Source organism: Artemia franciscana, chromosome 13 (assembly GCF_032884065.1).
Source record: "Artemia franciscana chromosome 13, ASM3288406v1, whole genome shotgun sequence".
In the NCBI taxonomy this organism is placed as follows: domain Eukaryota; kingdom Metazoa; phylum Arthropoda; class Branchiopoda; order Anostraca; family Artemiidae; genus Artemia; species Artemia franciscana.
This window is the reverse complement of record NC_088875.1, coordinates 10,234,069-10,257,676: the sequence shown is the minus strand read 5'-3', so window position 1 is coordinate 10,257,676 and position 23,608 is coordinate 10,234,069. Positions and strand designations below refer to the sequence as shown.

The 23,608-nt window shown below is 35.1% G+C and overlaps 1 protein-coding gene across 1 annotated transcript in view; it reads right to left on the bottom strand.

Annotated features, from left to right (window-relative positions):
- Positions 1-6,487: 6,487 nt before the first annotated feature.
- The window catches only part of LOC136034496 (zinc finger CCCH domain-containing protein 15 homolog), a 29,156-nt gene continuing 12,035 nt past the window's right edge, over positions 6,488-23,608 (bottom strand). Inside the window, exons 3-8 of the mRNA XM_065715710.1 lie at positions 20,809-21,047; positions 17,222-17,341; positions 15,882-16,088; positions 13,804-13,929; positions 10,050-10,161; positions 6,488-6,667 (exon numbers count right to left, since the gene is read on the bottom strand). Coding sequence (XP_065571782.1) covers positions 6,561-6,667; positions 10,050-10,161; positions 13,804-13,929; positions 15,882-16,088; positions 17,222-17,341; positions 20,809-21,047 — 911 coding nt within the window. The 3' untranslated portion in view covers positions 6,488-6,560. The remainder of the gene's footprint in view (positions 6,668-10,049; positions 10,162-13,803; positions 13,930-15,881; positions 16,089-17,221; positions 17,342-20,808; positions 21,048-23,608) is intronic.

Sequence of the window (23,608 nt, the reverse complement as noted above, 5' to 3'; positions counted from 1 at the left end):
TTTTTTCTGTCCACCAAGTTTTATGCAACTAGTTGTTTTTTTACCTAAATTTATTAGGCAAATATTATTTATTACAACTTGATTTTATTACTAAGTAATTTTAACACAACTTTTTCTTTTATCCACTAATTTTTAAAACAACCTTTTTTTTGCCAACTAGATATTAAATATTAACTTTTTACAGCGCTCATAACATCATCTCAGGTTGACTTTAAGAGCTCGGATTCCCTGAGATGGTTTTCTCAAGGCTATCGAAAATAGCCCACAAGTCGTAATCGACAGAATATATCTTATTTGAAATTAGAGCGTAAGGCTCAATAATACTGTTGGTCCCCTACACAGGTAGTGGTAGGAGTACCTTATATACTCTGCATTAGTAAAAATCTGCAGACACAGCTTTGCTTAACTCCTGAGAGTATTCTAAAGTGTTATGTCAGGCTTTAAGTTGTATGGAAACAACCCTCAGTGTTCAGATACATAGCAGAAATTATTTTGATGGGATACCGTAGCAGGTGGCTAGAAGCTGAGCATATGGATGTCTCAAAGGGAGAAGAGGGGTAGAAAGGAGACATTGATTTTTTCTTCAAATACTAAATTATGTAAAATTAAAAGGGTACTACACAGACTACTATACCGTAGCAGTTGGCTAGAAGCTGAGTATATGGATGTCTCAAAGGGAGAAGAGGGGTAGAAAAGATACATTGCTTTTTTCTTCAAATACTAAATTATGTACAATTAAAAGGGTACTACACAGACTAATACCGAGCGTGGTACCTTGAAGTGGCGATTAAATAACAGCGGCCCTGGGAGATAACAAGTATGAGGTTTCTCTGGGATGGCTTCTTCACGCCATAAGAAAATACCTACAAGTAGCAATTGGTATATTTTCTTTTCAATTGGGAATGGTGTGTAAACCTCAGTTTCACTTTTGCCCCTATTAGATGCTCCCACAACCACTATATTGCTAAAAAGGCTTCACAATGTCCCTGATAGGAGAATTAGACCTAACTATGGAGTTATTAGGTCCGAAATTGGCAATTCTGTTTGTATGAATGTAAAGCATGCAATAAAATTTTGTCTCCAAAGAATATTTTAACTCGTCACGTGAGGGCTTACAATGGTGAACGACCATATGATTGTGAATCCTTGTGTGATTACCACGCACTCTCATGTGATTACTTAAATTACTACGACCAGAACCCAATTAACACAGCTAAGACTGACACATCTCCCACAACTCCTAAATAACAATAGATCCTCAGGTGGAGACTCATTACCACTCGAAATCTATAAAGCTCTTCCTCCTCATCAGTCCAGGAGCTCCATTAGATAATATGTGGAGTCTGTGAAAAGGAATATTTACAATTTGACAAGTTTTTGAACCAGTATTTAAATGAAGAGACATTGCAGAATACTAGAACAATTGAGGAATATTCTTAATTGATATAGAGGCATAAAGTTTAGTTACTATATTGCTAAACAGTTTTTGTAGTGATAGAAGATATTAAACCTAACCCTGGAGGCTCTAGATCTGGGGTTGGCTGTTCTGATCAGATATTCAGCTTAAGACTGACTCTAGAGCCCAGAATGGCCCTAAGGATGCAAATCATCCAGTAAAATATTTTCTCAAAGGAATATTTTGACTCGTCACACGAGGGTATATAGTGGTGAATAACATTGTATACCTTCATGTGACGAGGAGTCAAAACATTCACCCTCACTTGAAAACGTAAATTACTACGACTAGATTCGAATTACAACAGCTATTGCCGACCTCTGAAGTTATTATATTGTCAGACGACTCCTAGAGAACAATAAATCTTCAGGTGGATATTTGATACCACCCGGAATCTACAAACCTCTTCCTCCAGGAAAAGTCACCAGGAAGGCTTCAAGTCTTAGATTGGGTGCTCTGACCAGATATTCAGCTTAAGATATAACTGGAAGGTCTTTTTTAGATATAAATGTCAACGTTTCCGATAACAACAAATTACTTTTCAAATAACCAATAAAGTGGATTATTTCAACTCTGATTTAATTAATGTCTCGTTTCCAGAAAGTATTCTACATTCGAATGCCACTTACTCAGCCTTTTATCCACAGTTATTTAGGAATGCATGAATATGCAATTATTACGTAGACTGGGGGGGGGGGCTAATTACACTCCATCACTTTTGATTCTTAAAGGGGAACTAGAAGTTCCAATTATTAACTACATAAGTCTCCTCTAAAGTTTATACAGCCATCCCTTCCATAAAAACCTTAAACACCCCCCCTAGGTGTAACTTACAACCCTTACCACCAGGCTCTAGGGTTCGTTTCAACCCAAAAAGCCTTTTTATGTGATACTTAAACTATTTTGAATAAATGGCTATCTCAAATTTTCTATTAGGTGCATTTCGGGACAACACGAGGTGCGTATGTGGGGGGGGGGATAATTGCCTTCCGATCATTTTGACATAAAAAGAGTGCTAAAGCTTCTGATTACCAATCCAATGAGTCCCCTCCAAATTTTATGTGACTACGCTTTCTATAAAAACTTTATATGCCCTAGAGCAGTAGTTGGCAAAGTGCGGCTCCAGTACCGCACGTGGCTCTTTTGTTCCTAAGTGCGGCCCTGGTACAAATATTCACGAAAGGTACAATAATATTTCATTAAAAAAAAAAAATGGTAAGAAAAAATTGCTTCTTATTTTAAAAACTTAAAACTCCTCTATAAATCGAGAACATGTGTAATTTTTGTTTAAGTTAAAAGATTTTAAGAACGAAGTAGATTTTTGAAAGGAATTAAAGAGTTACCATTGTCTTTCAAACCATTAAAATTAGAATAATTCAGATTTGTTTGAATACAAATACACAGCATATAGAAGATCTGAAACTGGTTTCGGCTTTATCAATAGCAGTGAACGAGTCCTGTGATATAAATGATGCAGCACAAGTTCCACTTTTTTTTAGATTTATGTCTCACTCAGACCCCAAAGGAGAGCTTTCAGGATTATTACCACTCAAAGGTCAGACACTTGAGAAGATATCGCAAGTGCTGTAATTGAGTATATGGATAAGCATCACATTCCCCCCGATAAAATTGTTTTTATTATCAACAGAGATGGCCAGAAGTATGACCGGCATAAGAAAAAGGGTGTTACTATTTTGAAAAGAAAAAATAATCACGAAATACTTGTTTATCATTTATCAAGAAGTACCTGGTGCGCAAATATTCTTGGAAGAAATTTGTAAATTTAAGGAATTAGTGGTTAGAATTATCAACTCAATTTTACCTAATGTTCTTAATCACAGCTAATTCCAAGATTTTTTATTTGAAATGGTGAGTGAAAACGCTGGTCTTCTGCTTCATACCAAGTTGGTTATTAAGAGGGGACGATTCAAAACGTTTTTTTTTTCCAGAAATTAGTGCATTTTTCTTTGAGAAGGGCGTTCAATATCCAGAGCTAACCAACGATTAGTATATCCAAAACTTTTATGTCATAGTACCGTTCGGCATTATCATCATCAAAACGTTACGCATCACCAAAATCAGCTTAATGGTAAACTACAAGGGAAAGGAAACTTAATTTTTTACATGTTAGAAGAAGCAATAACATTCGAAAAAAAATCCATTTTTGCTCAGAATATTTGAAGGGAAATATTGTTTCACTTTCCAAGCCTGATGAAGAATTGCCAAGAAAATAGTTCCTCTATTGACAAATACCATTTTAAAACCATAATTTCAAACATGAGGGTAGCTTTTGTCAGCAGGTTTCAAGAATTTAAAAACACCCGAACAACTTTAGCATTTGTCAAAAATCTTCTTAATGCTACGATAACCAAGTTGACATATTCTCATTTGAAATTGGTAGTTTGAAATACAGTTGCTGGATTTAAAAAACAAGGAGGTATAGCACTCTAAATTCAAACTTCTTGTGTTGGATGGAAATAGCGGAGAAGAAAAAATGTGATCTTAGTTCAAAACACAAGTGGTCTGATTTGAACTACCTAGAGAAGGAAGACAAAAGCAGTTTCAACGCTTAGAATAGTAATCTGATTCTTGCCATCAGCAGAAATAGCTCGCGTTTGCCGTTCTTTCCCTTTTCGGTTCCGGATATATATGCGAACAATTTTTTTCAAGTATGAACATTGTCAAGAGTAAACTGAGAAGTCGTCTTATTGATGAGAAGTTGGGATCATGCCAAAATTAAAAACACACAAACCTGATTGAAGTTTACAAGGAGATGCAAGCATATTGGTCGCATTAGTAAATATTTATTAGGTATGAAATCTAGTTTTATTTAGTGAAGCGTACTACTTATTTAGTGCAAAAAAAGGTTTACTAAACAAGCAGATTTGGCTCTAAATTCTCTAAAAATTGTTGTAATGTTCATATTTGGCTCTTTGACTAATAAGTATGCCGACCACTGCCCTAGGGCACAGCTTACAACTATTGCCCCGAGGAATGGGGGGAGGGGTTTGTTGTCCTTAAAGACATAATTTCCGAACCTCTCAAATACGTTGAACAAAATGGCTATCTCAAAATTTTGATTGGAAGTGTTTCCAATCAAAATTTTGATTCTTACGACAACACTTTCTATATAAACCTTAAATAACCCCAGGGCATAACTTACTATCTTTGTCTCGAGGGTTGTCATGCTCAAAGACATTTCAACTACGTTGAACAAAACAGATATCTCAAAATTTTAATTGGATGTGTTTGGAGAAATGATGGGCGTGGGAAGAGGGTTAGTTGCCCTCAAATCACTTTCGAGTATTAAAAAGGGTACTAACCCTTTCGATTTCCGATCGAAAAAGCCCTTTTAGAAGTTTCTATGACAACTCCTCCGATAGGAAGTGCTCCGGTCTAAAAATTAAATATATAACACATTGTGCCAACATCATTCTTTACTTAGGCTGCGCTATTCCGCGGCCTACGATAATTTAGGTATGCAAGGATTTGTAGCAATTATATGGATTTTAGAAATAAATGTTAAATTTTAAACACAAAATAATTTCAAGATGTTGTCTAGCGAAAAAAGTTGCTTGGCAATTCAAATTTAGCTTTCAATATAATCAGCTTTTAAGTAAATATACATAAAATTACGTTAAGGAGTTTTTTTTTTGTAATGCGTTTTGTGCACTTTATATGCTATCGTGAAAGAACGAGATTGGAGAATGTCGACTTTCCCAGTTACCTTTCCCAATACCTTGCTCTTTACGCTAAAGTTTTTTTTTACGCTTTCAAAGGAGCTATTTATTCTGGTTAAACGGCCTTTGTGACTCAGAGGCCACTCTTAAAAGAGCTGGAACAAAATTCAAACTTTAGAGTAAAGAGCGAGGTATTGACTAGGGAGCGAAACCCCTCATATATGGAATAATTTCTGTTCGTTTTAATTTTTAATGTTGCTGTTTTTATTTTATTTAGTTCTCTCTAAAAAATGACTTGAAAGCCGAATTTAGTAAGCAAAAGTATTATTATTCCACTATGTACTTAATTATTTAGATACAGTGTCAAAAATTTCCATTTTCATTTCGCGGTTTTCTGCTTCTAAACTATGTAGTAAAAGAGGATCTGTAATGAATATGCAAAATAAATTGGATATTTACTTTAGCTACACCTTCGATGGAAATCGACATTTCGGCAATGACGTTTACGGTTTATATAGTTACTACTTGAAGTTAATCACTCGAGTTTTCTACTATAGTATACAAAAGAAATTACATTTTTTTTGAATGAATTGTTTTTAGAAAAAGAAATTATAAATTAAACAAGTATTTGATATAGCGTAACCGGCTTATCTTTAGTTTTAAAAATATCTTCTATAATCACACACAACAAAAAATAGTCAGTTTGAATGGTGCTTCTAACGATGAAACGTTTTCAATTGTCGACGGCGATTTGGGCTGAACAGTATGCACCTCCTCCCAAGAAGAAAGTATTGGCGAGCTGTTTTGTGATCATGAAAAATGTTTTCGATGGCAATTCTAGGGAAGTCCTCGATTTACATCTGTCTTCTCATCACACCTAACTATTCTTGAAGCATACGTCCCCAATCAGCGAGCCATTCATACACACTCACATAAGGTTATACAAACAAAAGGCTCACAAACAAATTAAGTAAAAGGAAATATTATAAATTTATAACATCAAAATCAAGGTCAAATAAAAAAAAATATTTAAATAGTCAATAAAAAATTGAAAATTAAGACTTATTTGAATGTTATGCCCAAATCATTGCTTTGTGCATTCCTATTAGACTGAATTTTCTTTCATTACAAAAACAAAACTTATATTGACTCGTCTTGATATCAGAAATATTTTGATGTAGATACAAATTCTACGAAATCCTCCAACTTTCCCGATCAGTTTTTGGTACTATACGCACTCAATGAGTCAACCAAACACATAAAATTGCTTACGGAAACAGACACACACAAATAGATCAAATGAAAGAAAATAATGGAATATTATAATATCAAATGGAAGCAAAACACGCTGTTTCAAGTAAATGAATATTATTCGTAGTTTTCTTGACAGAACAGTAACCAAAAAGAAGAAAATAACAATTGAATCAATCTTCTTCGTCTATATCTAAAGTCTCTAGTTCTTCTTCAAGGTCCTGTAAATCAACATCCTCTATAGCAAATACAGCCTCGTCAATCGGAACACTATCAGCATCTGCAAAAAAAAAATGAATATTTAAACCAGAGAAGGGGACTAAATTAAGGTAAGTATGTAGTTTTTGGAGCAGTGAAATATCATATTAAAACGTCATGTAGCAAAATGAAAATATATTTTGTCGATTGATCCCAACTGAAATCTATTTACACCTGAAAGCCCCAATTGTCTAAAAAAATCCCTTTTCGTTGTTTCGGAATTCCGAAGTTTTTAGGAGAGTACCAATTTTTTTTAATTCTGCCACACTGGACCATAAAAATTAAAAAGTCAAATTTGATGCTTTTCGTGAGCAAAATTCAAATATAGACAATCTGTTGATTCCCACATCCTTACTGAAACTGCACCCTTATTTACTGATTTTTACATTCCAGTGTCTTTTCTTTTTAATTTGTCTGCTACAATTAAAATTTCATAACTGCCTATGAAGGACTTTTTCATGAAAAACTGGTACCTAATTTTTCAATTTCATTGGTATTTGAAGAGAAGAATACCCGGGCTCCAAAGCACCGAATGAACTAGTTTTATTTAAAACTAAGCTACAAACCAAAATATTACTACTTTAAGTCTAAGAAGCACTTGGACCAAAGGAGAATTAACCTAACTAAATACAAGAAACTATTTTTTGGTTTTTCAACACGGATAGCTTAGTTTTTAAAGACAGTAGATTCCATTCTACTGTCGTGCTAGCCTTACAACCGATAAACTAAAAATAGAATCAATCTAAAAATTAATTAAAATCTTAAAAGAACATAGCCTACATAGTTATACAAAAATCACTGTCTTGTGCTTTATAGTTTAGTCTTTTTGGTGTTAGCTAAGTTTTCAAAGACCGTGGATTCCATCCTACTCTTTGGGGTTAGCTTAATAATCGTTAAGCTAAAACATATTCAAATTTAAATATACTTAATACCGTAAAGATACTTTCAAAACCTAAAACATTTAAACATATCTAAAGCCTAAGTAGTTATACAATGACAGCTTGATTCTTCAACAATATTTTATTTGCTGTTGGATGATTTTTGTGAAGACCACAGATTTCATTCTACCGTCACGGATTAGACTAATAATCGTTAAACTAAAACGAACTCAACCTAAAAAGTACTTCTACCCCCCTAAAAGTAACTTTCTCTAACCATTTCTACAACAATAAATATTCACCTCTTCATCGATTTTTTTCTTTTAGCTCATCTCCCCAAGACCGTCGATTACATTCTAATGTCTTGAATTGCGTTCGATTAAAAAACCTTATTTAATTAACAAATCTTCTTTTTTTGTTTTTTTTTTCGCTGTTATTTGCCAGAAAGTGAACTAAGAAACGTTTACCAAGTCTTTGGAAATAGAACGGAAAGTTTGGCAGAAAATTCGAAGTTGCTAACTTAGTAGCTAACGTAGTTGCGTAACTTAGTCATACAATCTTATTTTTTCTTATTTAGAAAGTTGATAGAATTCTGTGCAATTTATACATTTGAGATTCACGAAATTAACGTGTTTAAATGAAAATTCTCATATATTTTGTTTGATATTTCTTACTGATGAAAGATGATTAATATTTTACACTTTATATGGATATCCCCAGTGCAAACTGCCAAGGACATATCGAGGACGTGTTCGGGGGGAGGGTGGTTAAAAAACCCATAGATCGAACCTTGCTGTAGCAACACACTGCAGGGCCGATGTAGGGACCTTATTAGTCAATAAGTGTAGGTAATCCGATTACTTAGTTCAAAAGGTCCTAGAAGACCATATGTGACTTACGATCAAATCAAGTAATCCACCAGTTGAGTAGTGTCTTTACTTGGTGCTAAGCTAAATAGCGTAAAAAAATACCATATTGGGCTTACAAAATAGCCAACCGTCATGTAACTCCTTCTTTCCATGATGGGCTTAGGTCTAGCAAAAACTCTCTCATTTAAATGTTATAAATATGCATCCAATAGAATTTGGTATTTACCCCAAAAAAATAATCGCAAGTTTTATATCGCACTTAACCGACTGCTTTTAGCTTCCTTTTGTTTGTAATTTATTTAATACTGACGAGAAACAACGAATTTAGCTCTTTTAGACCTTGTGACTATGAAAATCTTTTTCAAATTAATTTGAACATAATCCAATCCAGCTAGCATCCGATTCAAACTGTACATTTAACAAGAGCTAAGACCTCATATGGCACTTGTGACGAGGCAAGAAGAGCTAAGAGCCAAGAGCTATTATAGTATGAGCTATAACAAAATTCTAACAATCAATAGATTGATTTAAAAGGAAAATCAGAGGCTTAATGCCGGTCAGGATTTAAAATAAGAGCTCTGAGTCGTGATGAACCACCCCCCCCCCCCAATTCGACCAAAGAGAGAAGATCCGGTCATGTCAGTCACGTATCTTAAGACAGGTTTTTATTCTTCCCATGCAGTTTCATCCTGATCTCTCGCTTTAAGTATTTTCTAAGATTTCCGGTCCCCCCCAATGACGCTGGATCCGGCTGAGATTTAAAATAAGAGATCTGAGTTACGAGGTCCTTCGAAATATGAAGTTTCATGAAGATCCGATCTCTCCTTCGCAAGTTAAAAATACGTCATTTTTTCTAATTTTTCAGAATTAACACCCCCCCCCCTCATATAGCGGATCTGTTCCAATTATGTAAGTCACGTATCTAAGACTTCGGCTTATTTTTTCCACCAAGTTTTATCCCGATCCCTCCAATCTAAGCGTTTTCCATGATTTTAGGTTCCCCCACAGTAAACTCCCCCCAATGTCACCAGATCCGGTCGGGATTTGAAATAAGAGCTTTGAGACACGATATCCCTCTAAATATCAAATTTCATTGAGATCCGATCACCCGTTAGTAAGTTAAAAATACCTCATTTTTTTCAAATTTTTCAGAATTAACCCCCCCCCTAACTACCCCAAAGAGAGCGGATCCGTTCTGGTTACGTCAATCATGTATCGAGGACTTGTGCTTATTTTTCCCACCAAGTTTCATCCCGATCCCTCCACTTTAAGTGTTTTCCAAGATTTTAGGTTTCCCCCTCCCAACCTCCCCCCCAATGTCACCAGATCCAAAGTCGGGATTTAAAACAACAGCTCTGAGACACGATATCCTTCCAAACATCAAATTTCATTAAGATCTGATCAACCGTTCGTAAGTTAAAAATACTTCAATTTTTTCCGAATTAACGGGGTCCCTACTCCCACCCAGATGGTCAAATAGCGAAAACGACTATTTCTAATTTAATCTGGTCCGGTCCCTGATACGCCTGCCAAAGTTCATCGTCCTAGCTTACCTGGAAGTGCCTAAAGTAGCAAAACCGGGACAAGACAGATCAACAGAATTTGCGATTGCTATGGGTCACTTGGTTAATACCAAGTGACATAAAAAGAGACCAACCTGTTGATGAGCCAGCATGAGCTTCCACCTTTTTGGCCGAACTACTTTGAGTCCCAGTTCCATCCGTCTCAGCGGCAGCCGCAGAAAGTTCATCTAAGGTAATTTCTCGATACTGAAATTAAAATACGTTTAACACATTTAAAAAAAAGAAGAAAAATCCAATGCAATCATTTTGGTACCTTCACTTAAGCGTCCTCAACGAAAAATGGAGAATAACAACAAAAGCAGAAATTTCGAAGGAAATTTCTGTTGAGCAGAAATTTCGAAGGAAATAAAAAAAAAATTCTAAAATTAAGGAAATTCTAAAAGAGAAGAAAATAAAAATGTAATTCTTCTTTTCAATTATGAATTATTCTCGTTTTTGCTTTCTTCCTTACAATTTCTCGCTTTATCAGCTTTTCTCGATTAGCAAATTTCTATATTAGCAAACTTTGGTCTCAGTTTTTATTTAGTCTAAAATCAGGGCTCTAATAAGTTTACAAACTTTTTTGTTTACGTCAAATCATTTTTTAAAGTTTACTTTAAATAAATTACCGAGTAAAATAAATTAACGAGTAAATTTCTCTTCTATTAAAAGTTAGGCTCGAAGTTTTTCGGAGTATTCTTAAGTCCCTCTAGAAATTCCAGGCTTCTGTGAGCTAGCCTTTTTGTTCGTATGAGTGCAACACTTAATATATGTGCAACATATGCACTTAATATGTGCAGCAATAATTAATGTGTGCAGCAATAATTAACCTTAATTATTATATTATACCTTAATTAATTATAATTAATATGTGCAGCAATAATTAATAATTGTACTAGTAAATACAGGATTAGTAATAATGAATCAGAACAGTACAGATAAGGTAGATCAGAAGGTGAATGTTTCAATGGTAGAAAAATTGTAATGCACTGAAATATAGTGAAAGCTCTTTCGCGAGGGTTAGATAAAAAATAGCTTACTCTCTCCTCCTTCCAACGTGTAATTAAGTTCCCTTTGCTTTTCGAAACGTTTTAACTCAAGCCATGAGAAGAATTGGAATATTCTCACTAAACCACGTATTAAATTTGTCACCTGTAGGTGTTGTCAGCTGTGTGGGTGTGTGGGGTCAATTACTCCGACAGACAAGGCATCCCTTCGATTTCCAGTACCGGAACTTTTTTAAGCTACTGGATATTTGGCAAATGCTTAGTAGGCTATTTCCATAAAGGTTTGTTGCTTCAGGGCATCTTCAAAGACGCTAGTAAAGTGGGAAACCACCACTTGTCAAAAAAATTATCTTAGTACCCCCTCAAAATTCACAAGGCATTCGGGGGGGGGGACTTTCCTGAGGGAATTCTCCAAGACGCTGGTCTATTGTTTACTTAAATTTTAATGAAGATGACGTAGTTTTGAAGGTCAACTTGTTTTGATTCCAAAAAGCATTGTGGTCTGACGACAATAGATTTGATTCTAGAAAACCTTTGTAATCCGAGCACAATGGTTTTCCCGCTACTTGGATTACGCAAAATTATGTTGATGTGCAGGGTTTTACGTTTCACTACACAAAATGAGATTTAATAAAACCTACAGCCTGGGCTAAATATTAATATAAAATCGCTTGCCTATAGGCTTCAGGCATACAAACAAAAAGCCAACGTGGATCCAAAAACCAGCTGCCATTTAAAAGTATCTGGAGAAGCGAAATTGTTTTTAAATTTAGTGTTTAGCTAGGTGTAAAACTTGGCATGCTTAATGAGTAAATCCCCTTTTTATCTGTAAAATTCATTTACTTTCAGTTCATTTAGTTTAAATTAATTAGTTTTTTCGATTATTTTCCTGAGATTTTGGCGATCCATTGTATTTTATTTACCGCGGAAAGAAACTTTCATTAAAGAGACAAACAATATAATAAGTTTTATAAAGTCAAGAAATGATAATAAATGTCTGTTGTAGGAGCGGTGGATTGCAGGATCTTAGGAGGTGGATTGCAGGTGGATTGAAAGAGGAGTGGCTGTAGCATTCACTGCTTTTATTTGGAACAAAAAATTAAACAAAATGTGAGATTTTAAAAGGTCTCCAATAGAATCTAGATACATTTTATACGAAACTTTAATACAAAAAATAATTAAAACACATTTTCATGTACGTTTTCTCTCGGTCAGTCATTTATTAATGCAAAACTTGATCAAATTAATAATTATACTTAGAAGTATCAGATCAGTAATGATAGGCCAGAACAGTCAGCCAGGACATTCAGAAGGCGTTACGGTTGAGGGTATAAGAGCAAGGCAACGGGGCAAGGGCATATTCAAAATTTTGGTTCAGGAGAGGGGGTTTCAAAAATAAAAAAACAAATCAAAAACTTGTTTCTATACTTTTTGTTACGTTTTATCAGGGGTAGGTTAAAACCCCGTAGCCTCCCCCCTCACTACTTGATACAACCATGGATGGGCGTAAGATATATGTTTTCTGATAAATATGCGATGTTGTGACAACCCAGTAACTTTCATAAACACCAAGATATTAATACTATTTGATCTATTCATACCCAGAAGCAAAATTATGATATCAGCTAGAATTTTCGTTTCGAAGTAACCTTATTCACATTATAGAATCGGATAAATTTCCTTCTTTCAATGTTATTGAATTAATTTAAAATATATTTTTAAATCTAAAACCATCAATTAAAACACGCTTGATGCCATGTTTTTTACCTGTTCAGTCTTCGAAATTGAATTCCAATATGAGAACGAAATTTTTTAAACCTGCCTCAGCGTAGGCAGGTCGACGTGCCTCAGCGTAGGTCAGAAACTTCTCAACTCAAAACAACAGGTTTCGGTTTTTACATAAAAATCAAAGAGGTTGGTCCCTGGTGCATTTGCCGTTGAGGCAGACGGAGCAGGGACTTGCTGGTTAAGGGGGAAATCACAAAAATTGTGATCTAAGACTGAAAATTCTCCAAGTCCGGGAGACCTTGGTTCTATTTATGGGAGTTTTACTCCCCCATTATTCCTTTCTTTAATTGTAAATATTTCATTTTGACAGTTAATTTGACACTGATTTTAATTGCTTTTGATTTTAAAGCATTTGACTTAGAATACGAATTTGACTTAACAACAGGTTTCGTTTTTTACATAAAAATCAAAGAGGTTGGTCCCTGGTGCATTTGCCGTTGAGGCAGACGGAGCAGGGACTTGAACCTCTTCTCGTACTTTTAAGCCATGAACATTATCTCAGAACCAAAATTTGGAATAAAAAAGGATTTAGGCCTACTCTTCTTAAGCTATTATCATGACTAGCTGGAACTTCCACCCATCACTTTTCTATTACGTCACGATGAGCTTAACTGGGAAACCATTCCAATCAATTTCTACAATTAGCCATGACTTAATGCTCACAACTATTCCATTTTAATTCAAAAATCAACGGATAAATTTTTAATGAAATTATCTACTTCTCCTTTTTTTATTACAATATTTGCATTTTTTCTTTTCTTTTTTTTTGTCATGGACGTTTACAAGGGTTTCAGCCACAAAGAAAAGGATCAATCACTTATCACAACCCTAATTATTAATCATTAATCCACAATCACGTGTGCTTGAATTCAATTGGTACACATCTCGCGGTGCATTCTCGAAAGCCAATCTAAAAAAGTACTTTATTTCTGAATGGACAAATATCCCGCCTTTAAAAAAAAAATTAAATTCCAGGGGATAAGTTCTACCGTGTGAAATTTTAGCCAGGAAGAAGAACAGAAGGTTTCGAGTCACATGGTATTTGATTACTTACCACAGTTTCGGAATCATCTTCACCGTCACGTTCATATTGCGCTGTGTCAAATGCTTCATCATCATCACCATAGCCATCTGCAGCAGCCATATCCGGGTTGAACGTGAACATCTCACGACCAGAAAGCTTAAAAAAACGAAAATAAAAGGTCGAGCCTTTTGTAAAATATAAGTTATATCACAGACAAGCCCAGCTGAGAGAGAACGATTGATTATAATATTACTAGCAAGTAGTAACAGATTCTATAATAACAATAACCATTAATGATATAACTCATGTAATTAGAGACAATAAAACAAGAGCAGTCGAAGAAGAAGAAAGTGGCGCTACAATGGATGATGCGCAAATGTAAACACAAAATTTAAAGAAGAGTCGGATTGAAGAAAACAGAAACGTTTGTTTAGCTGGATCTTCACTCTGGAACCTTCCCACAGACATAAAAAACAGCCAATGTTATACGCACTCTATAATAATAATAAAAAAAAAGTACAGCAATCCAAAAATCTAGGGCTCATGTAGGCCCATCAGCCTTTTATTCTGAATTTTTGAAGTCTAAGACCGCTTCCAACCATTCATCTCGTCATTGCCGGGAATCAAACAACCTTTAGAAGACCACCAAAATGGATTGCACCAAAAACTCTCAACCTCAGGCTGCCTAATGTCTCAGTGTCAGGAGTGGATCAAGCTACTGAGAAAGGGACACAGAATCAGGATACCGTCATTCGGTTTGTCAAATCTTTTGACAAAATATGGCACCGTGACCAGCTGAAAAACTTGATCTCCGCATGGTGAAACAAAACCAGGAGTTCAATCTTAGCTGCATCAGCTTGCCACAGGGCCCATAACTTGATTCCGGTGATGAGAGTATGCTAAAGAGTATCCATAATAAGCAAAAGAAGAAGAAGAAACAAAGAGAGTCTGGCTAGTCATGAACTAGCCAGAAGATAAGCTTTACTGTGATGGGTCTGATGCAAGCTAAAATCTCCATATTAGCTAATCATTGTTTAATTGGCCTCACGGAAAAATCAAGAGAGATTTGTAGGAATTAGATAGGAATCTCAAGTGCTTCAAAACAAGCTTAACTCAAGTTTATAAAAATATAGATTTTAATTAAAAATGAAAGGTTCATTAGACACAGCCTCAGATTTTCTAAAAGTAAGCATGTTTTTGGTTTTAAAATTTTCATTTAACCATCCCGTCAGTATCCAGAGCATATGTTATTCAGAAATGAATAAATATACCTACTGTGAATTATAGACAAAAAAGTGGCATTGTAGCGAATGTTGTTGTTCTTATTTTTTTTGTGAAATTCTATATGGCAATAGATCTTTTTCTTTTTCGCAGAGATGAACACAATGTATTTTTTTATTTCCCTACTTTTTTTTATCAGATGTAAAATCATTTAATAATGAAATTTATTTACTAGTAGTACTTGTTAAGTTTATACCAAAAACTTAGACAATATTAAAAATATACTGAGAGGGACCAAGTTGAAGTTTAGTGGAGAGCCCTTATAAGAATTGGAACTCAATAAACCAATTAAGTTTAAAAAAAGAAGAAATGTTTTTCTGTCAACTCTATTATTATTTTCAAGGAAGAATCTCTTCCCCAATCTTTTGGAATTTCAGACTTTCTTTAGTTTTATTTTTCCCATCGAGGTATATTCCTGGTTGCTCTCCTCTTTTTTCGAAAAAGAATGAAAACTGAAATCGTGCGAGAAATAGTGTGAGGGCACTGGACAGGGCCGTTATCTTTTAATGATAGAAAAAATTAAAGATTTGAATAACTAACCAATGCCGTATCCAAGACCGCCTCCCCCTAAAATTTCTGCTCGACTCATAAAAGGAACGAAAATACATTTAAACAGATTTTGGATGCGTTTTGTCAATATTTTGAACCATTACCCCCCCCCCCCAAAAAAAAAAATCCTGGATATGGCCGTGAACACAAACTCAAATTATTTCAGAACAAATTGATGATAGACCAAGACTGCCAACGAAGTAATAAATTGTAAACGCTTGAATTAACTCCGCATAAAAAAAAAACACCGATTAATAAAAAGCAAAATGCTGACTTACCCCAACGTTTCTTCCAGCTTTATATTCTGCTTTTTTCTTGTCTGATTCTTTTTTTGTTTTCTCTTCCTTTTCCTTAAGTTTACGTTTCTTCCATGCCAAAAATGTTTCTAATGTCACCTTAGTCTGCTTTAGACCTAGGTTGGCTCTTTCACGTTCCACCAACTCTTCAATAGATAGTTCATCCTTTTTATCGTCTTTTTTCTTGTCCTACTCAAAGGCAAAAGTTTTCAAACTTGAGTACTACAGCAAGGTGGATAAGTTCAAAAAAAAGAGGAGAGAGAAGAAGAACAAAAGTAAACCGAAAAAGCAGAAAAAAACTTCCCAAATTTATCCACAACAGCAAAATATGAAATATTAAAAAAGAGAAAAAAAATAAGAACAAAAGAGAAGAAAAGAAAGAGAAAAAAAAACAAAAGTAAACCAAAAAAGCCGAAAAACCAAACATTCAAATTTCTCCAACAGGAGCAAAATAGAAAAGTTGAAAAAAGAGAAGAAAAAGAGCAAAAGTAAAAGAGAAGAAGAGAGAGAGAGAAAAAGAGAAGAAGAAAAGCAAACCGAAAAAGCAGAAAAACAGAACTTTCCAAATTTATTCACATGAGTAAATTGAAAAGTTTAAAAAAGAGAAGAAGAACAAAAGTAAAAGAGGAGAATAAAAAGTGAAAAAAAGAAGGATAAAAGTAAACCAAAAAAGCAGAAACTTCAAAATAACAAAACAAAGAACGAATCGTTTCTGGGGATTCAAAGTTTTCTGTAGATTTTCGGCAGTTTCTGCATCTTCCTTTCTGTAAGAAGGATTTAGACTTCGGTAAATCTCCCAAATATCGGTAAAAGTGGAAACACTGCAGTGCAGTGCAGCTATTCTCAGTGCAGCTATTCCCCTAATAATTAAAACCACTTCAACAATTAAAAACGGAGCTTTGAGAAAATCTTTAACCTTCAAAAAGGTCACCCCATAAAGAGGTCATTGATTTCTGATTTTTTACATAGGCTAAGAGACGAGATGAGAAGTCGTTTGTGAAAGGATGCTTTGGCCATGAGAGATACGATAAAAAGAATTTTGATATTAAAAACCTATTTCCAACTATTTCTGTAAACCATGAAAGAGCACATAACACCAATTTTAAAAAAGAGAAATACATTCTAAATATCCAAGGAGCAAAATAAGAGAGGAGAAAGAGGACTGAAATAATCGATAGAATTTATTTGGACGGGGAGAGTAGTTAGAAGAGGACGCAATAGTAACTTTTCCAAAATAAGCAAAATGCGCAAATTTTTGAACTGCCACAAAAATCACCTCTAAGTTATTAGAAAAAGAAAAGAAAAATGGAAGTGATACTAACCTTTTTAAGCGTAAATCCAGGCGGCAGTGCGTGCTTGTAAATGCAGCTTGCGCCGTTGGGGCATTCCCAAAACCAACCGTATTTGTTGTTTTCAACTGCAGTCAAGAAAAATTTGCAAATCTAAAATTAATACATTAAAAACAATTTCATCAATGTTCTCTACACACAACTTATTATTTTTATAAGCGCTAGAAGCTTTACACTTTAGGTTTTTTAACTCTCTTTCTTCAGTCCTTACTACGAATCATTTTTTTGCTTTACGAAAAAATTTTTTTTGCTTTACGAATAACTTTTCCCCCGTAACTCCCTTATTATTTTTTAGCCTTACAGGATTCATAACTCATTCTAATACTGTTCAGTGCTACAGAGAATTGAAATATGGTAGAAATATTTTGTCCTTTGTGGACAATGATGAACGATTTTTGCTGAAAATATCTTAATAAAATATATTTCTGGGTTTTATGTAAAGCATAAAGGTGCATTTTGGCCATAATCATTTGAGGAGAATGGATCGTTAGGATCAATTTTTGTTTTGAGGGAACAAAACCACACCCCCTGAGTGTAGGCATCCAATCGGATAATTAAACATAATTAAAACAGCTGCTGATGGCTCATGGCATAGAAAACCACCAAATAATGGTCAAGCACAATCACTAATGTATTAAGCTTGGCAGTTTAGTGGCAAACAACACAGAAAAAAAATTAAGAAAATAGAGAGCAAAACGAAAACCAAGAATATGAAAAAAGTAGAAAGAGACCAAGACATAAAAAGCTAGTTCCTTGAAAAAAAATTAACACATTGAAGTAATGGTCATGCTGGTAAAGATCTACGAATTCTACCATAAGCTAAAATTGTGTGTGGTGAATAAGGTAAGACAGAATTGTGAAGGTTAAGAAAAACCACTAGACTCAAGAGTTAGTGTAAACGAACGTAACAAGACAAAGGCGAGCAACTTATCCCTAATCTATGAGGTTGTTAAAACACAAAGATGAGGTTGTTAAAAAGCCGAAGAAAATCCAATGATTTTGTTATTTAAATATAGATTTTACTGATTGAAATTTCAACTTTCAAGTAAACAAAGAGACTTAATCGGACATAAGAACGAAGAAATGAGCCTCTCCTCTATATGCCGTATCTCAATGTTTTTCAGAAAATAATGACGCTTCTCAATGTTCTTCAGAAAATAAAAAAATTTCGAATAAAGAAAGGGTTTAAATGGAGAAGTTCCTGGAATGCCTATTTTTGGAGGCACAGAACTGTGAAGGCTAAGAAAAATCAGTAGATAAGAGTTACTCTAAAGAAACGTTGTAATACAAAGGAGGGTAAAGTCCCTCAAATCTATGAGGTTGCTAAAAAGCTGAAGATTGCCAAAGATGAGGTTGTTACAGAGAATCAAATGGTTTTGCTACTTCAAATATGGATTATAGTGATTACTATTGACATCACAATCTTCAAATAAATAGAGGAACTTAATCATGAACGAGAACGAAGGAATGAACCTGTCTTCTATATGGCATAATATGAAAAAAACTTCGTTTTCTTAAAGAGTTGAGGCTGCGTCCCAAAGTCAAACCTTAAAACGCACAGGAATTAGGAAAGGCAGTAGGGGGGCTGCCGCCCCCCAAACACCCCGCTTTTAAAGACTCTTTTGTACAAGTTTTTTGTTGTGGGGGGCTGCTGCCCCCCTAACCCCCCGCTCTTGGCTTCGGAAAGGCCCTCTTTTAATTAACAAAAAATTGAAATGAATGAATAATGGAATAACTTCGAAAAATGTTAAACACAAGAGGACAGGAGAACCATTGCGCCGAAACTAGTAATTAGTAACAATGAAGTCCCCCCACAACAAAAAACCTGTACAAAAGAGTCTTTAAAAGCGGGGTGTTTGGGGGGCGGCAGCCCCCCTACTGCCTCTCCTAATTCCTGTACGTTTTAAGGTTCGACTTTGGGACGCAGCCTCTTTAACTCTTTAAGAAAACGAAGTTTTTTTCATATTATTTCTGTACGTTTTTCTACAATCCATGGTGGATGTAATTTAATAATAATTTTCCATGTTTATTTTCTCGCTTTCTGTATCAATAAATTCAAACTGACAAAATTATCTAATTTTGATAATTTTAATAGTTTAGCAGCTTAATTAAAAATTTAGTAGCTAGTGGGTTTTACCCACCCGCCTCCGGTTTATGGGCCCAGCGCGCTTCCGCTGCGCCAAGTTGCTGTTATGCTTGTTATCAAACAAGTTATTACAATAGAAAATTTCACCAACGGCTTCAATTAGGAAATCAATTTAAATGGTTCTTTTAACTTGCTTCCATCAAGCCTTACCCCCGCTTCAGTATAAATTCTTGTGAACATTCCAGTATGTAATTCTGATCACATGTTTCCATGTTTATTTTCTCCCTTTCTGTATCAATAAATTCAAACTGACAAAATTACCTAATTTTACAAATTTTAAAAAGTTAGCAGCTAGCGGTTTCGATCCACCGACCTCTGGGTTATGGGCGCAGCACGCTTCCGCTGCGCCAAGCCGCTGTTAGTGTAAGAATTTTTCAAACAAGTGATGTTATTACAAGAGAAAATTTTACCTTCAATGGGGAAATTGGGTTTTGCTAAGCTAGAAAATCGGGGGGTTAAGATTTTCCTACGAAAGTTTCCAGGAAAATTACTCGGAGAATTCCGCGTCGAATGAGTCTTCGTACACCCAGATCCGATGTCGGCTGTGACCTGTAGGCGTGGCAGAAAAAAAGAATATGAACATTAAGTGGCTATGCGTGGTTTCTGGAAAACAGGGAAGGAGTTATCGGATCGAGCTGAAATTTCGCGGATAAGCTCCTGAGCCCTAGAGGATCTTAACTTGTGAATTTCAGCCCGATCGAACAACGTTAAAGGGGGGCTGGTGTTGGTGGGTCGATACTTTCGGCCAGATTTTCCCCATGAAGGAAAAGTCGGAGGGGGGTGAAATTTGGCATGTTTCTTAGTTGGAGCTCGGGCTACGAAATGCATCCCTCCCCATCCCTCTGCGACCACTGGAACCGAAGATCGCTTAACATTGTCGTGGTTCGCCTCTTTAAAGAGGCACGAGTGTGCCTCCTTGATTTCTCAATGTTCTTGGGTAAAATAACAACTTTGTTAAATGAGGTTTTAGTTATAAAAAACACTTCATAAAAGAACGTTTCATCCCCCCTTTCTGTTTCTTCTTAAAAATTTAGTGTGTTAACATGTGATGTAGACATATTCCAGATACACAGAGAGGAAGAGACCTCAATCTACGAAAGAAAGAGAGAAAAAAGAAAGAGAGGTGTTTCTTTAACATTAATATGAGGATACAACTCTCAGTCTCAATCTTGATTTTGAATTACCTGACTCATGAATCGGAAATATCGTGCTTCAGAAAAATCAGAAATACCATATAGTCAACACACGTTAACTAACAGCAAAATCTTGGAGAAACTTAGTCTAAATCATTAAAGCTAATATACCTAAACAATCACATGAGAGGAGACATAGAGATAAAAACGAAAAAGAGAGACAGAGAAGGAGAGAAGGACAAAGGGAGGGAGAGGGAGAAGAGATGAGGAGGGACACTTACAATATTTGTCGTTGGAATTTTCTTGTTAGCTTCTCCATGCTTTTTCTCCACGACCTCTTGCAGTTTTGCTTCGTCCCAATCACCAGATTGCCCATCTTCTTCTACACGCAAGTCAACGTACATGCTTCTTTTTTCTCCTTTCCTTTCAATGGAAAGGTCATGAGAGAACTTGCACTTATCCCCTTTACCACAGGTCCCTTGCTTAAAGAAAGCACACAAAACAGATTTAGGATCAGCACCTAGAAAAAGATTAATTAAGATCCACTCCTACAAATTAGTCTGGCAAGTATTATGTATCAAAATATAGAACAAATTAGAACAAATTCACAGTATTAGACTAACTACAAAGAATACATTCTTCAGTCCGTTGGACTATTCAATCTGTTCAATGAGTGAATTCATAAAAATCATAAAATCACCTGGATTTTATGATCCCTCCCGCCAAAAAAATTTTCATGTGGACGAATACCATCCCAATGAGATCAGCTCCTTACCGTGACAATTGCGTCCCAGCCCTTCCTCCAATGAGAACAAACATAGCCCTAGGCTATATACAGAATTTGGTGATTCTGATGGTTTGCACTGTTTTCTAGGACTTAATTAATATCGGCACTTGGTTCATAACATAAAATATTCTCAACTAAATAAATATTAAGAATAAAAAAAATCAACGAAGTTTTGTATATAACTGAGGAATAGAGGTCGTATTTATTTGAGTACAGGTATATTCGGCCTCATTCAAGTCCCTGGACTATAAGTGCCCAGGGGACGTGTTGATCATGTGACGATCCTAAAACTCGGTAGCCCGCCTGAGACTCAAAGCGGGCAGGCCTATTAAGCTTCGGTTACTTGTTCGCCTGTGAGTCCAGGCAAATTAAGTCCCCCGTTTTGCATACAAGTCCAGTGGACATTCTCCGTTATGTGCCTCATCCAAGTCCCCTGGATTATATTTGACCAATTTTCACGGTTGCAATCATTATATATGGAAAAGTGTTGAGTGGGGAATCGAATGTTATTACCATACTCTGTTTGAAGTATTTCCTTCAGAACAGGAATGTTAAGAATCTTAAGACCTTATTTACGCCCCTCCCCCTAATGGTGCTAGATATATCCTAGGCTATATACAAAATTTAGTGGTTCTGATGATTCGTATTATTTTTTTCTTCCTTATTTCTCAGCAACAGTTAGTTAATAACATGAAGTAATCGCAACTTGAAAAAAATCATACTCAGAAAAGTTGTTTATACAGCTAAGGGCCATATCTGGACCCATTAAGTTTGTACAAAATTTTCACAGTTGCCAGCACTGTATCAGGAAAGAGTGTTGAATAGGGAATCGAATGATTAGATTAGATTAATTTATTTCAAAAACATGTATACAAAACATTTTGCTGCACCTGCTAAGAAAGCCCCTTTGGGCTTGTTGGCAGCAGGTGGCAGTCATCTCTACTCTACATATTACTACATACAAAGATTCTACTTATGACACTCACGCATTATTACTATTCTTTTGCAAGGAAGAATCTCTTAACAACAGCTTTGAAGGAAGCCAAATGACTCGAATTTCTTATTTCAATTGGAATAATATCCCATACAGAGGGGGCGAAATTTCTAATCACGAAAGAAGCTCTAGCCGTATTTCTAAATGGGTGTACCAGATTTGATGCCCCTCGTGTATTGTGGCTATGAAGATCACAATTAATGGAGAAAAAATTTTCGAAAGAAGAGGGAAGTATATTATTAATAAATTTATATGTGAAAATACTAACTTGGTAGTCTCTTGTTTTTGAAATATCAAAAAGTTGATTCTTAGTATAAAGTTCATTAATATTATGAGTAAATAAAGTTTTAGGTGATAAAAGTTTAACGGCTTTATTTTGGATTTTTTTATAACATGATACAAAATTACTAGCCCATAAAGAGCAACCATAGCAAATATACGGGTAAAAAATAGCAAAATAAAGTAACCAAAGAATTTTATAGGATACTAGGTTTTTAACTCGGCGAAGCACACCCAGAGATCTGGACAACTTTGAAGCTATAATATTTGAATGTGTTTTCCATGATAGATTTTCATCAATCATAAAACCTAAATACTTTGTTACCTTTACTCTTTTTATTTGATTTCCGTTTATTATTAATTCTAAATTAGTTTCAATACTAGATATCCGAGAAAATAAAATGTAGTTAGTTTTACTATAATTTAATGTCAAAAGATTGAAATCTGCCCACTCAATAAACTCGGTCATTGCCTTTATCATTTTATCAAAAAGTAGATCAACTGATGGAGCAGCTACAAGTAAAAGAGTATCGTCTGCAAAAAGGATTATACCAGCCTCTGACAAATAATACTTAATCCGATCAATAAATATTAAAAATAAAAGAGGACCTAGTATAGAGCCCTGGGGTACTCCGCAAGTTATCGTACTAGCTTCAGAAGTAAAACACCCATTCACCACAACCTGCTTTCGGTCACTTAAATAAGATTCAAACCAAGACAAACTCTTTCCGGTAACACCGATTTTTTCCAGCTCAAGTAATAACTGTTTATGGTCAATCGTATCAAAAGCCTTTTTCAAATCCAGGAATAAAGCAGCTGGAATCAGACCCGCTTCAAACGACGTATTTACCCAGTCAACAAGTTTAATGGTTGCCATTTCTGTGGACATTTTTTTTCTAAAACCAAATTGAGTATTTATAAGAATTGTATTATTTTCAACGTAATCAGTTAGCCTGGATCCTATCACCTTTTCATATATTTTTGAAAAAAAAAGGAGGGATAGAAATGGGTCTTTTGTTTG